The sequence below is a fragment of the Leguminivora glycinivorella genome, chromosome 22 (genome assembly GCF_023078275.1).
Source record: "Leguminivora glycinivorella isolate SPB_JAAS2020 chromosome 22, LegGlyc_1.1, whole genome shotgun sequence".
NCBI classification, from domain to species: domain Eukaryota; kingdom Metazoa; phylum Arthropoda; class Insecta; order Lepidoptera; family Tortricidae; genus Leguminivora; species Leguminivora glycinivorella.
The window spans coordinates 12,734,885-12,751,305 of record NC_062992.1 but is presented as its reverse complement, the minus strand read 5'-3'; the positions used below and the strand labels follow the sequence as shown (position 1 = coordinate 12,751,305).

General features: G+C 35.9%; 1 protein-coding gene across 9 annotated transcripts in view; it reads left to right on the top strand.

Moving 5' to 3' along the window:
• LOC125237828 (oxysterol-binding protein-related protein 3-like) overlaps positions 1-8,364 on the top strand; it is a 107,390-nt gene extending 99,026 nt beyond the window's left edge. For all 9 annotated transcript variants that reach the window (XM_048145033.1, XM_048145034.1, XM_048145027.1 and 6 more), the window contains 6 exons: positions 406-519; positions 2,783-2,912; positions 3,483-3,597; positions 4,781-4,903; positions 5,190-5,304; positions 6,184-8,364. In XM_048145033.1, the coding sequence (XP_048000990.1) occupies positions 406-519; positions 2,783-2,912; positions 3,483-3,597; positions 4,781-4,903; positions 5,190-5,286 (579 nt within the window). In that variant the 3' untranslated portion in view covers positions 5,287-5,304; positions 6,184-8,364. The remainder of the gene's footprint in view (positions 1-405; positions 520-2,782; positions 2,913-3,482; positions 3,598-4,780; positions 4,904-5,189; positions 5,305-6,183) is intronic.
• Positions 8,365-16,421: the final 8,057 nt, after the last annotated feature.

The following is a 16,421-nucleotide window of genomic DNA, read 5'->3' as shown; positions in this document are numbered from 1 at the left end:
TATGGAAAAAGACGCCGCGTCGACGCGGCTTCAGGCTTTGCCCATACGGTTGGCCCGACGCGACGCTCGCGAGACGCTAGATGTGGGGGGACCCTTAGGCAAAGACGTCGCTGCTAAAAGCTTCGTCACGCCATTACTTTGTGGTGTTTCTGCCTCGGCTAATCTGCGGCGTCCAGTCAGCAACCAATCTGGCCTTTACGGCCCCGCCACGTCATTGGTCTAAGCGCGACAGCGGTGAGCGGCGGCCATACGTGCGAATGAAAAGTCCCATCGCTGCAATGTATGGCCGCCGCTCACCGCTGTCGCGCTTAGACCAATGTCGTGGCTGAGCCGTTAGGCCCACATTCTGCAGACATGTCCTGTCCTGTCCTAGCCCAGGATTATGACGTGATTGGTATGTTGCAGGTGACGACGTGCGTTCACAACCTGTTCGGCGGGCAGCGCTGGGTGGACCAGTACGGAGACATGCACATCGTGTGTCACGGCACGGACATCACCTGCAAGCTGCAGTTCATCAAGGTAGGTTTCTACATTTAAAACGTTTTAAACACATGTATATATATGTAAAAAAAATCTAACTCATTTACTGCCTGTTAATCTTCCAAGAATGCAATGAATGCAAAGACGCAGGAAGGATAGGACAAAAAGGAGAGCTGACGAAAAAGTTCAAGATATAACTAGTAAAGTCTGACCAGAAATATATAAGCTGCGTAGAGAACACAAAGATCAGATATTTTTATTTAAATTATTAAATAATTTGACTGAGTCGCAATATCTTATAAATAACATTTCGTATAGGTGCACCAGCACCCGCACTAGAACCAATGCTCTATTCGCAATACCATTCTGTAGTACTAGGTATGTGAAGAACTCCTATCTTGTGTGTGCAACATATAACAATAAATACTCAACATTTGATTTATTTAGTACAAAACTTGGTAAATTTGTTTCTCTGGTAAAATCTAATACTTACTAGTAATCTAATTTCATTAAATTATCATTTTCATGAGTGTTAGATCTGATGGATAGATACGAGTACATCAAATCTATGTTGTTGTTTACTTCGATGCTCATATCTTTTTGTTTCTTATTTTTTTTCCCCACACTAATTGTTAATATACTTAGTAATAGTAATAATTAAAATTAAGTACCCTTCGAGCAATTCTGCTTTATTCCATTAGTGGAAACTGTTTTGGCTCATGTGTTAGTCATGTAACCTATATTCTGTAAAATTGTAAGCTGTTTGTTTCCCAATAAAGGTGATAAAAATAAAAAATAACTATTGTCAAAAGGGCGCTGATATTCTGATGTAGGTACCTATGGGCTAACAGTTTAGTATAGTATGAAGAAAATAGTTCTAATCAAATTTCTCAACATGGCGCGTTGTCAAATATTTTTGGTTAGGCTTTAATCGATATTTGATTGAGTAACGAAGATTAATAACGAACAAATAACCGTCTAAAGAATTCAATTCAATTCAAAACCTTTAATGTCATAAACAACACATGTCAAAAATAATAATACAATAAATAAGGAATTAAAATAATCTTAAAGAACTTATTCAAAAAATAATGATAAATTTAAATACTAACCATAATTATATATATAAAAAAAAACACAAGAAATTAAAACAAAATGTCAAAGGAAAAAAACACACATTCATAATTTTAAATTAAACTTACTATAGAATTCACGGACCGTAAAAAATGCCTTGTCAATTAAGAAGTCCTTCAGCTTTTTAACAAACAACTCATAAGAAGCCGCTTCCTTAATGTCACGGCTCAAACTATTGTATATTTTGATACCCACCACTTCCAATGAGTTTGAGGATTTCGCGAGCCTGACTAATACAGATTTAATATCACGATCAGTCTTTCTCTGGTCAGGTCGACGTAGGACATATTCATTCTTGTGTCGATACATATATTTTGCCACTTCAAATATGTATAGACATGGCACCGTCAAAATTTTTAATTCACGAAAAAGCCCTGCAGTCGGAGTAAACGGCGGCACCCCAGCCAACATCCTAACAGCTCTTTTCTGCAGTAAGAAGACCCTGTCCCTATCAGCCGCTAGCCCCCACAGGTCAATGCCATAAGCAAGGATTTTAATAAGAAAGCAATTTACGTATGCGTAATATGGCACACGAAGGTTTTCACATGTAAGTGCCGGAGCAAGTCGGGACAATGCAAATGACGCTTTGGAAAGCCGACTGGTCAGTGCATCGATTTGCTTATCCCACTTCAACCCGCAGTCAAAAATAAAACCGAGAAAACGAACGTCATGAACCTGTGGAAGTCTAATATCATTTATTGTAATGTCAAGAGGCGTCGGGTAAAGTCCCCTTAGCCAGAAATGCATAATAGATGTCTTAGTAAGCTTAATTAAAAACCCATTAACTTTAAACCAACATGTCAATTTTAAATTAGAAATAAATTTAAAGAAGATAACAGTTTTCGATGGGACTCGAATCCACTACTAGTCGACCACAGAGGATCGCTGTTATTCGCTCAGATGGAAGAGTATAGGTGAAAATTAAGAAAGTCACCTGGTGTATGTGTGAGTGACGTGTTCGAATAGGCGTTTGTTTTGTTATGTGTTCTCTATTCGAACACGTCACTCACACATACAACAGGTGACTTTCTGAAATTTTTAACCTATACTGAGTACTGGATTATCGATTAAACTGGTGTGTTCAAGTCCCACCCAAGACAGTAAATTTTTCCACTTTTAATCTAATCTTAATAGCATTTTGCCTAATACAAAAACTTAATTGTCACAGGCGAGTTCTTGGTCATCTAGTCGTCATGAAGTCAGAGGAGCGGTCGCTATAGGCGGCCAACCGCGGATACGTCTACAGGGCCGCTGGTCTGAGGGGCTCCAGGGCGGAGAAAGAACGCTTTGGAGACCAGGTAACATACTGCTGGTTACTTTTAATCTTCTGGTAGACTGCTATGTACTAAATGCCATGAGGAGCGAAGGATGGTAGCGATCGGTAGTCAACCACGCATAATAAAATAATACTTAAAGGAACGCGGGCCTTAGGGTCTGCAGGGCGGAAAACGGACGCTTTGCAGACCTGGTAACATACTCCTGCCTACCTAAATATCAGTACCTAAATATGTAGCTTTGATTAACAGATCAGCCTTTTCAATAGTCGATACCAACGACGGATATACCCGAACCGCAGGTCTGTTGCCAAAGACGGATTAATCCGTCACAAACGGCAGGGCATAAACAGAACATAGACTTCCGTGCGTATGGAAAAAAAAATGTTTTTTTAATTTTATTTTAAGTCGTTATCGGAAAAGTTAAGCCTAGTTAATACAATGGATATGATGGCCATAAATAACCAAAGTATACGTACGAGTACTGTAATGTATTTTTTTTTCTATGGCCTATAATGTGTCCCACTGCTGGGCAAAGGCCTCCCCTGTTTTCCGCCTTTCGTCACTGTAGTATAATATGACGTATTATTTCAGGGCCAATGCCGCCAGACTACGAGCTGTACTACGGGTTCACGCGCTTCGCCATGGAGCTGAACGAGTTGGAGCCCGGCATGAGAGATGTGCTGCCCTCTACTGACACTAGACTTAGGTGAGACACTTAACTGACCCGTCGAAATACTTCTATTTTTATACGGAACCCTAAAAACATCTAGTTAACAACATCATCATCATCCTCCTTGCGTTATCCAGCCATTTGCCACAGCTCATGGGAGCCTGGGGTCCGCTTTGACAACTAATCCCAAGATTTGGCGAAAGCACTAGTTTTTACGAAAGCGACTGCCATCTGACCTTCCAACCCGAAGGGTAACTAGGCCTTATTGGAATTAGTCCGGTTTCCTCACGATGTTTTCCTTCACCGAAAAGCGACTGGCAAATATCCAATGACATTTCGCACATAAGTTCAGAAAAACTCATTGGTACGAGCCGGGTTCGAACTCGCTACCTCCGGATCGAACGTCGCACGCTCTTACCGCTAGGCCACACTAGTAGTAGTAGTAGTAGGCTAGTTTCATGTGTTCTGCCTACCCCTTTATGGGATACAGGCGTGATTGTATGTATGTATGTATTTAAACTTTTTTGCACAAATAAAACAAAAATGTACAAATGGCGGACTTCATGCCTAATGGCATTCTCTACCAGTCAACCATCAGGCCAAACAGAAGACATGTGAAAATGGTGCAAGGAGAAGGAAAAATGACAATGGTAGAATATTATAATTTGACGACCGAGTTGGCTCAGTCGGTAGTGACCCTGCCTGCTAAGCCGCGGTCCTGGGTTCGAATCCCGGTAAGGAAATTTATTTGTGTGATGAGCACAGATATTTGTTCCTGAGTCATGGATGTTTTCTATGTATATAAGTATGTATTTATCTATTTAAGTATGTATATCGTCGCTTAGCACCTTCGCTCGTACAAGCTTTGCTTAGTTTGGGGCTAAGTTGATCTGTGTAAGGTGTCCCCAATATTTATTATTTATTTTATTTTATAAATTAACCCGCCTGTGTGCCTGTGTGGTGACGGGTTAAGAATTTCACCACCCCCTTTCTTCCCGTGGGTGTCGTAGAAGGCGACTATGGGATATGGGTTAAATTGTGGCGTAGGCGAGAGGCTGGCAACCTGTCACTGCAATGCCACAGTTTCGTTTTCTTTTAACCCCTTATTTGTCAAGAGTGGCCCTGAAGCTTTAGTAGTTTCATGTGCTCTGCCTACCCCTTTATGGGATACAGGCGTGATTGTATGTATGTATGTTATTATAAATTATTTTTGTCGTAGACCGGACCAGCGAGCTTTAGAAGAAGGTGACGTGGATGCCGCAGAGCAGTTCAAGCATGAACTAGAGCAAGCGCAGAGGGAGCGGCGCCGCGACGGCATCGAACACACTCCGCTCTGGTTCAGGTCAGTTTCAACTTTGACCCTTTTTAACCCCCGACGCAAAAAAGATGGGGTGTTATAAGTTTGAAGTGTCTGTCTGTCTGTGTGTGTGTCTGTCTGTGGCATCGTAGCTCCCGAACGGATGAACCGATTTAGATTTTTTTTTGTCTGAAAGCTGAGTTTTTAATGTAGTCGTCATCCCTATTATTAAAGCTTTCAAACAGCCTCTCGTTCGTAATCCTTAAATGTCCGCCCTTAATACACAATGTACTATTCCATGTTCTATCTAGTGCTTTAATACATTTAACAGGAAAACGGTAGAAGACGGAGAAGAGACGTGGGTGTTCACGGGCGAGTACTGGAAGGCGCGCGAGGCGGGCTTCACCGACACGCCGCGGCTCTGGTGACCGCGCTTATACATACACGTGAGTATACAGTATACATACACGTGAGTATACATTATACATGCACGGGAGTATACATTATACATACACGGGAGTATACATTATACATGCACGGGAGTATACATTATACATGCACGGGAGTATACAAAATATATACACGGGAGTAGACATTATGCATACACGTGAGTATACATTATGCATACACGTGAATATACATTATGCATACACGTGAGTATACATTATACATGCACGGGAGTATACATTATACATACACGTGAGTACACATTATGCATACACGGGAGTCTACATTATACATACACATGAGTATACATTATACATACACGTGAGTATACAGTATACATACACGGGAATATACATTATACATGCACGGGAGTATACATTATACATACACGGGAGTATACATTATACATACTCGTGAGTATACATTATACATACACGGGAGTATACGTTATACATACACAGGAGTATACATTATACATAAATATATATATATTATAAGACATACAGACTGCCCCACGGTAAGCTCAAGAAAGCTTGTGTAGCGGGTACTCAGACAACGATATATACATACTTACATATAACTATACATAGAAGACATCCATGACTCCCATTTCCGCTATGATTGCAGATGGTGCAGACGACAATATTGAACAGTATAATTTTTAACCCCCTCCGCAAAACGACGGGGTGTTATAAGTTTGACGAACTTATCTGCCTGTCTATCTGTGTGTGTGTCTGTGGCATCGTAGCATTCAAACGGATGAACTGATTCAGATTTCGCTTTTTTTGTTTGAAAGTTGAATTAGTCGGGAGTGTTCTTAGCCACGTTTGATAAAAAAAAAAATAGTATTATGATTATAATGTATGTTTTTGTTTCAGCGTTTGCCGCAGTGTGAGGTGCTGTGCTAGGTTGTGTCGCTTCGCTTAGCGTTCAATTAGAGCTTTACACGACTATAGCCTTTTTCGTCAATACAACTTATCCTACTCTATGTGTATACTGTAAGGCCGACACGTTACAGGCGAGAATCGTCTGTGGATTGTAGACGTTTTTCGGTCGAAGTTTTGGTTTAAAAGGGGGTCTACTTTTATGCCATTTTAAATATGAAAATCTTTTCTCGTACATGTTATGGAAAAAGTGATTATTTTTACAAGAATTCATCCAATTTTTTATGACATTTAAAGATTTGAATGAGTAGAAGACGGTCTTTGCATAGTTTGATAACATATTTTTAATACAATACAAATCATTGCTTCGTGATAAACATAAACACAACAATACAAACACATTCAATAGTTGAAAGAACGGTATAAATAATGTCAAATGATTTTTTTTATACTATAAATTACCCGATCGCAAAATTTCAAAAAGTAGGCCCTCTTAAATTCCACATAATAACACCTTATGTTTAGTATTCAATTTTACTTTGTTATGTAATATAATATACACCGTGAGCTTGAGTTGACTTTCGGTAAATGTTGGGAAAAATATTTTCTTTATGTGTTTCTCTGCACGTGCTATTGTTGATATCTTGCCAAAAAACAAGAGAGTTTTCAAATAAAATTAAGAATACACCTCTAAAATCTCTAAGATTACTCAAGTCCACGGTGTATCTAAAAATAATAAATTTCCTAAAGGAATATGTTTACTACTAATCTCAAGCTTTGAGAATATCGTATTTCCTTAAGTCTACTTTGTTAAAAAAAATGAATTTTGTTGTATTAATAGTATACTAATAGTCAATTCTTATATTTTGTTATCAAATGGTTCTACAATGGTACTAATTTTCATATATTTTTGTTCATTTTTGTTCCAAGTTATGAAATATTGTTTTATATAGTATTGTGGCTGTGAAAAAGTTTCCATTAAAATGATAAAGGATGTAATTATTGTATATTTTAATTTGTATAGTTCAGGGTGAAGTCACATTAGCGTCGAGCCGCATTTTATGTATGAGAAAACGCTCGTTTGTATGAAGAGTATGGAGACGCTTACGTATCGGAAAGCTGAAAGCATATCAGATTTTTATTTGGTTGTGTTTTCCAAATGTGGGATTGTTCATGCTTTTTCTAAGGATCATGAACGCTTTCAGTTCTACAGAAGAAAAAAAATTGTAGTTACAATTTGAGTTACAATTTGTCGTAGAACTTGTATCGTGTAACTCAGGGGAAAGTATTTGTATGAAATTTTTGGGACATTTTTTGTCTCCTATCAGGATCGAAAGAGCTCTTATTTCTGAGTAAAAAAGAAAACAAAAATTGTGAAATCGACAACGAAATAAAAATCTGGCCATACATTACATGCGGTTAGATGCTGATAGAATGTGACTGCACTCTCACTGGCTATCTCGTAGAGGAAAAGAGTAGGTATAATAGGAATGTTGTTATCTCGCTTACACTTACGCGTATTAAAATTGAAATATGCCTATTTTAAACTATTAAGTAAGTAAATACACATTGTTTTAGAGTACCAATTCATGGTATATTGTTATAAATACTAATAGAATCGTGGAAATATAGGGAAATTGGTAATATAAATATGGCAAATAACCTGTTCTAACATTATAATTAAAAAACATGTTAGGTTGAGGTATAATATGTTTTACATAATAAGTACGTTTTTAAAACTAAATGAAATTCACATATAAAACAATTCAAATTGACATTTAATTTTAAATCCAAATCGATGTAGATATCTTTCAAAAGGCTATAGCCGGCACACAGAGCGAGGCAATTTCCTCGCGCGGCAAACGTGCTATGTAGACCTGCCTCGTCCGAGGCAGTGCGTGTGTTTCGCTGAGCAACCTGCCTTGGCCGAGGCACATCTACGTGTCTGTCTCTGTGGGGACCCGGCTAATCTAGATTATTCTAGATCTTTTAGGGTCACTACGGAGAATCTACATTTTACCAATTATCTACGTTGCCTTGATGTTAATAATTAATAAAATGTTGATATAAATGTGACACATCAGACGTCAGAAACACAGTGCTGTCGCCATCAAATATGCGGGCATTTTCAAAAATTGGGACTCAAAATTAGTGAAAGTTATTAACAAAAATTTGACAGAAATTTATATAAAAATATTGTGTGTGTGTGGATTGAGTGAGCACCTTCCGAAAATAAAAAAAAATATGCTGATCATTTAGTAAAAGTTCTAAAACAATTGTAAAACGAATCTCTGAATTTGTAAAAAGATAAATCAAAAGATACAGCCATTAACATGTGCTCACTCAGTTCTCACAAACTACCAACGAAAACAGTGAATATATTCATTTAACATATAATATTTATATACTAACATTTAGTAAAAAATAGGCCAACCTACCTCTATAAATATTAGATCACCTAGTGACGTATTAAATTTTTTACAAATAGTTTCTTATGCTCACTCAATCCACACACTTTTGAAAAGCCGAATTTTGATGAAAAACATAAGATTTAGACCGCTATTATATGTGTATAGTTTAGTAAAAGTGAAATGGGAATTTGTAAAATACAAAACGAACCACTAACGTGTCAGGTTTTTTTATAATAAATTTTTGTAAGTGCTCACTCAGTCCACACGTTTTGAGAAAGTTAAAAATGTAAATATCTTACGATTTGTAGCACCTAAGACACTCGAAAGTACTTCAACATTTAGTAAAAATTTTTACTAAATATCCACCATCTAATATTTTATATTCGTTGTCTGGTTTTAAAGATATTCAGACATAACTTTTCTCATACAAATGTATCAAGTAGGGTGACCACACTATGTCGGCTCCTGATTTTCCCCACCTTCCCATTGTCATATTGAGATTGGGGAGTTTCGTTCAATTTTGATAATAGTTCACCGGATTTGTAAGTGGGAGCGAGAAAAGAATAACTATTTCTCGCTCCCACTTACAAATCCGGTACGCTCATCTGTTAGCGCGATTAGATTACCAGGTTCTGGTTTCTTACTAGTGAAGTATTATATTCTTTGTTTCTTACCAATTATCATTCATGTCCTTTTTAATGCATGCATGTCGATATGGTTATTATCCTGACGTCGATAAAAATTACACAATACACATCATCACTAGGCCAAGAACATAACCTAAAAACAGTTTGCAGATGGATAATTAATATGGTATTAGTTTAATATTATCAAAATTGAACAATTGACAATGGGATGGTGGGGAAAATCAGGAGCCGACATAGTGTAGTCACCCTACTTGATACATTTGTATGAGAAAAGTTATGTCTGAATATCTTTAAAACCAGACAACGAATATAAAATATTAGATGATGGATATTTAGTAAAAATTTTTACTAAATGTTGAAGTACTTTCGAGTGTCTTAGGTGCTACAAATCGTAAGATATTTACATTTTTAACTTTCTCAAAACGTGTGGACTGAGTGAGCACTTACAAAAATTTATTATAAAAAAACCTGACACGTTAGTGGTTCGTTTTGTATTTTACAAATTCCCATTTCACTTTTACTAAACTATACACATATAATAGCGGTCTAAATCTTATGTTTTTCATCAAAATTCGGCTTTTCAAAAGTGTGTGGATTGAGTGAGCATAAGAAACTATTTGTAAAAAATTTAATACGTCACTAGGTGATCTAATATTTATAGAGGTAGGTTGGCCTATTTTTTACTAAATGTTAGTATATAAATATTATATGTTAAATGAATATATTCACTGTTTTCGTTGGTAGTTTGTGAGAACTGAGTGAGCACATGTTAATGGCTGTATCTTTTGATTTATCTTTTTACAAATTCAGAGATTCGTTTTACAATTGTTTTAGAACTTTTACTAAATGATCAGCATATTTTTTTTATTTTCGGAAGGTGCTCACTCAATCCACACACACACAAAAATATTGCTTTTGTGTTAATTACATAAACTATCTACATTTATAACATGAAAAAAGTTGGTTTTTAGGCAAATTTTATTCTTAATTGTCGCCACAAAACTGAATTCGAGTTAATTTTTGTTAACAACTGTTACTAATTTTGGGTCACAATTTCTGAAAATGCCCGTATATCTGATGGCGACAGTATTTTGTCACATAAAGTGTATAAAAAGACTGACTGTCTAAAAACTTACTATTCCACTAAATTGACAATTGTCAAGAGCCTGACTGTTAAGATTTCTGGATTGACATGAATGATTAATATTGGTAGGTACCTATTGTTATTTAGAAATTTTGTAAGAGGCAAATGGAAACAAAAAAGGGGGACCAAGCTAAGATTTCAACGATTTTGATACCACAGATTGCACAAGCGCTATTTTAATTATGACGTATGCTTAACACCATTAATATAATCAAAATCGTTGTCATTTTAGCTTGGTTTGATTCGAAATTAATAGATTGTTCGTCGACTTAAAAATGTGCGAAAATTGTTAGCTAACTATTGTCAAATTAGTGTAGTTTTCATCGTAACTTTTGGGGCGATTTCAGACTAGCGTATATCGTATGTCAGACTATGCAGTTTAAGGGTATTTTCAGAAATTGCCAAAATTAGTGACAGTTGTTAACAAAAATTAACTCGATGCCAATTTGGTGACGACAATTAAGAATAAAATTTGCCTGAAAACCAACTTTTTTTCATGTTGTAAAATGTAAATGTAGATTATTGCTTAAGTAATTAACACAAAAGCAATATTTTTATTGAAATTTCATGCTTAATTGTCGTCAAAAAACTGAGATCGGGTTAATTTTTGTTAACAACTTACGCTTATTGGGGGGTCCTAAATTCTGAAAATGCCCTTAAGAGGAATTTCCTCTTGTACACGCTCAGGCTGTGGAATGATCTCCCTGCCGCAGTCTTTCCGAGGGTCTACAGTATGGAGTTTTTCAAAAAATGGTGTGTACAGATTTCTAATGGGTCGGCAACGAGCAAGTATCACCTCAGTCAAAGCAAGCATCTATGGGCAACGGTGACTGCTTATCATAAGGCGGGCCGTATGTTTGTTTGCCACTGTGTGGTAAAAAAAAATTACGCGCGTATTCGATTCCGCGCTACGATTGTTTTTTAAGGGCTCATACGTGCGTTACTATTCCATAAATTTGATCTATACGTTCGTATGAAACCGCTCTAAAATACGTCACTTCATTTTCACGTTAAATTTAATATGTATCGTCAATTATCGATGGAGGCGATATTAGGTGCATGAAGAGGCACTTCGAAATTTTTGCACAATGTGACTAAAAATTAACATGGCGGTCGGTACTGTCTAGCCTTAGTCCTTTGTCTTATTTTAATAATAAAAAGTACCCTTGCTTTGGGTCCGTATCATTTTTACCTTATCGCTAAACGACAATATAGCTGAAACGTCTGGATTGTATTATGTCGTTGTGACCACATAGACATGAATGCTAAATGCCTATTTAGCAAAACGTCTGGAACTCATAATGTTACAATTTAAAATGAGCTAGCAGCAAAACCTCTTTATCTTCGAATATCTTTATGACTTAATTGACATTAACGCTAAATGGTCCGGTAGCAAAACATTTGCAACGCAAAATACCCATGAAGCAAAACGTCTGGATTGTGTGACGTCTTCATAATTAAATATGACAAACAAATTCTAATTCACACGTATACTAATTATTTTATTTCAGACATTTCATGACGTTATGCTACTGACTCGTTCTGTGTTCATGTCAATCAACTTGTATCACTTTCGGCTTATTGGGTATTCTAATCATAAGGGCTATTTATATTTCCAGACGTTTAACTACTTGTCCATTCTAATTCTTAGTCATTCAGCTAAATTGACGCTTTGCTGAGTGTGTATTATACTTTTATGTCGTCGCGGTTGAATTGACTCTATGCTGACCGTATATTTAACTTTTATGTCATCTAACTGAAATGGTCGTTTAGCGATAAGGTACATTCGATAGTGACCCCTTGCTTTGAACATACTATATTTCACAGAATACCTATATATAATACTACTATATTTGCCCGCAGCCTCGCTCGCGTTAGGAAGAGACAAAAAGTAGCCTATGTCACTCTCCATCCCTTCAATTATCTCCACTTAAAAAAATCACGTCAATTCGTCGCTCCGTTTTGCCGTGAAAGACGGACAAACAAACAGACACACACACTTTCCCATTTATAATATTAGTATGGATCAAGCGCGGATCCAGCTTCGTGCCCAGGGGGGGGTCACGTGATAAAGGCCCGGGGCCCCAGGAGAGGGTCACGTGGTCTATTTGTATGGCCAACTTAGGCTCCAGGGGGGGGTCATGACCCCCATGACCCCCCCCCCTGGATCCGCGCATGGTATGGATAAGAGTTTTCATCTAAAGCCTAGGGACCTACTAATAATGAAATTGGAAAATTTCGTCGAATAAATTTCTTCATCATATTAACCTTGCAAAACCTTATAAATTAAGTTTTGTTTTCTGATACATTTTCAGTATTTTTATTACAAGTAATCGTCGGGCGGATTAGCAGAGAAACACTGACTACATGTTTTAGTTAAATAAAAGGTAAATTTGATACATCAGCAATTCCCGTTAAGTTTGTACATTTGGATCACGTCTCCGATTTTGATAAAAATTGGTAGGCTGATAGAGTCCATGATGCTGAGCAAGATCCACTAGGTTTTCCAAAATGTCCTAGGTAGATTGTATGAAACTTTCCTTTTTTGTTACCGAAAATGTATAGAAATCTGGTAACAAAAAAGGAAGGTTTCATACAAACTACATAGGACATTTTGGGAAACCTAGTGGATCTTGCTCAGCATCATGGACTCTATCAGCCTACCAATTTTTATCAAAATCGGAGACGTGATCCAAATGTACAAACTATTCGGGAATTGCTGACATTCATTACCATCGGGAATTCTGGTCAAATATTTTTTATTATTGGTTTCCTTTCAAATTGAATTAAACGAAGTGAAACTTTGTTAAACTTGTGTTTTTTTTGTCGAAACGTCTGCGAGCGATATTATATATTTTTAAATTAAATTAAAACTGCAATGGAATAGGTAGCAGGTTGGAGTAATGCCGGGGGTGTACATTTTCCCGTTTTTCTTCAAATTGTAATTTATGGGACGTTGTTATTAAAATAAGACCAAGGTTAATTTAAAATGAATGACGAGTTGGCTGGAGCGTTGAGTCTTTTAAAATCTTTGCTTACCTCGTATGTAAGTCTTGTTCTCGACTATTTGGAGCCCAAAAACTTATATTACCTACTGGTCTACCTTTTAACAAAGACGGTTCGTAGCTAGCAGCTGTGATTAAGTATAGTAAGGTCCAAGGTAAACGACTTGGTGTGTTCTGTACGTAAAAGTGAAATACGAAGGAGATAGAAGTAGTTTACGTATCGTCTTGAGTTATGAGGTAAAGTTATTAAATATTCCCTTGTTCATAAACGTTTACTAAAGTTAATGAGCTAATTAAGTACGGTGGAAAGGGACAAGCGATTTTTATCCGCTTGTCAACTAAGTTTATAAATAAGAGGTATGTGTTTAGTATGCTAAAATTCAATTAGCTTTTGTATATACTTGTGTTAACTAAAAATAATGCAACTATTTTTAATTGTTTAATCTTAGTATTTTGACTATGATTTTAGATTTTAAGTACTTTATGAATGTTAAAATGTTTTATAGTTATTCTGTTAGGATTTGTAAATGACAATTTCATAGCAATTATTTTCTTTCACTAAAGGTGGAGGTCGTACAGTATTTTTTGTATATAAATGAATTAGTATGTTTTTATTTTATTTTAATAGTTGTATTTTGCCTAATAATAGCACTAATTCAATGAAAAAAGTTTAAAGCCTCTTCATGGGGCACTCAGAAGAGAAGAGTTCCTAAAATATCAGTTTTTGGGCTCCAATTCAATAATATAGGTGTTGTTATTAGAATGTCATAGTGTATGTTATAGATTTATAGACATCGGATCTAGGGTATTGGAAAGTATGATTTAGTAACTTTTTTCAAATGTATTATTGGGCAGTTATTAACAGTATTCTAAACCGGTCACAGTATGGGGTATGACGATTTAAAAATAAAGTTGTTTGCTATGCTCCTTTTGCCGAAGTGGTGTTACTCTGTTTCGTTTCTTTACTCATGTGCATATTTATTTTATTACCCCTGTGTGCTATGTCATGACATGATTGACAATAAACTTAGAATGAATTGTATGTTAATTGTACATGATGTATAGGAATTGCGATCAGTGTCCATGAAACAATACTTTCATAGTGTAATTTTTTTAATGTATTATTCGCCTTTGTCTCGAACAATGTTATTATATATTATATCTCCTTACTTTTTGCTAATTAAAAAAAAACATATTTTAGGTTTATTCTTTACATGTTTTATGTGCAACTTATACATAAATACTTATTTTTTATATACATACTTATTTTTTGTTGACTTTTTACAGCGCTTGTTTCAATAGTCCTAAAGGACAGGAACAATGTGATACTATTGTTATTTTTAGTACAATTGATAGTTAAAAAATGAACTAAATGATTTTAACCCTAAATTGGAAGAATACCTATAATATAATCCAGCAAGCATATTATCCAATATTTTTAGGGTTCCGTACCAAAAGGGTACAAAAGGAACCCTTATGGTGCGACTCTGTCCGTCTGTCACATTAAGTACTAAATATCTCGAAAACTACTAATGCTATCAACTTGAAAATTTTATATAGTCTGTGCGAAAAGAAAGAGTCATGGAACATATATATTTGCTGCAGAGGTTGGCATATACGATTCCATATATTCCACAACTCATATCTTCAATTCTTCATTAGGTAAAGCCTGACCAGGGGCCCGTTTCTCGAAAGGTACAAGCCTTGTATTACAAGTGTGTTTCCATGACAGCCCATACGATTTGACAGTTCGCGCACTTGTAATACAAGGCTCGTACATTTCGAGAAACGGGCCCCAGGGGCCCATTTCTCAAAACTGAAAGTTACAAGTTACAAGCGGAAGTCTCTTTCCAACTTGTCATATTAGACATTAGACACCGCTTGTAAATTGTAACTTGTAGCTTCGAGAAATGGGCCCCAGAAATATATCACTATTTGACAATCCTGACGGAGGGCGCTGTTATTCTTATGTATGGGGTGACAGTTCAGATTAGTATGAAGAAAATAGTTCTTATGAAATTCCGCAAGATGGCGCGTAGTTAATATTACTGGCCAGGCTTTATATTAAGTTTTGGGGTTAATAAAATCATAATAGATTAAATCAGATGTAGGTATAAAGTAAACACTATGCTTACTTTTTTCTTTATAACAGTGGTGTACAGTTTATTTTATTTAATTTTGCTTGGGATTTTAGTTACTTAGGCCGATAGTCCACTATCATATGTTTATCATCAGAGATATGATCATAGGTCTGTATGCCTCTCTTATTCTCCAACGTGAAGAAAAAGGACGTCATGATGCCAATGATCATATTTCTATGATAAACATATGTTGGACTATCGGCCTTATATCGTAAAAATAATACCTACTAAACTTTGCCAAAACCGTGTTAATAAAGTGTGATTAATTTGTGATGTTTTTTTTCGTTAGTTGAAACGGTAATTATTGTTGAAGTGCCTTTGTGATTATTTTATTTGAAAATAGTACCATGATATAGGTATTAAAACCTGCTAAAGTATAAAACTAAGTGTAGGCTTCACTGTCGATGTGTAGGTTATCTGTTCTGGTATTAAACGCAGTTTTAAAGTTGTATATAGAAATGTCCGACACATAGTTAGTTAATGCAATAGCGTAGGTATAAACAAAGAATGAAATAAATATTCTTAATTCCTTACACATTCTGATTGTTGTTTTGATGACAGAACAAACAAACTCTGAATGTTTATTCAAATATCTGTTGCGGTTACATCAATATTTTATCTAAGAATATGTATATATTTACCTGCTGATGCGGTGTCTTGAGTTTCCGAAAATAAATTTTATCGATTTCGTATTCATTTGTTTTAAATTACGATACCATGACATGAGTAATTTCGCTCGATATTCTAAAAAAAATTGTTTGTAAAAGTCCATTCAGCTAGCCGCGGACGCCGCAGCAGTTTTTAAAGTGACAAAACTTCGAAAATTGTAAAAATGCTTCTATTAATATAATATTTTACTGTAAGTTAAACACAACAACTTTATT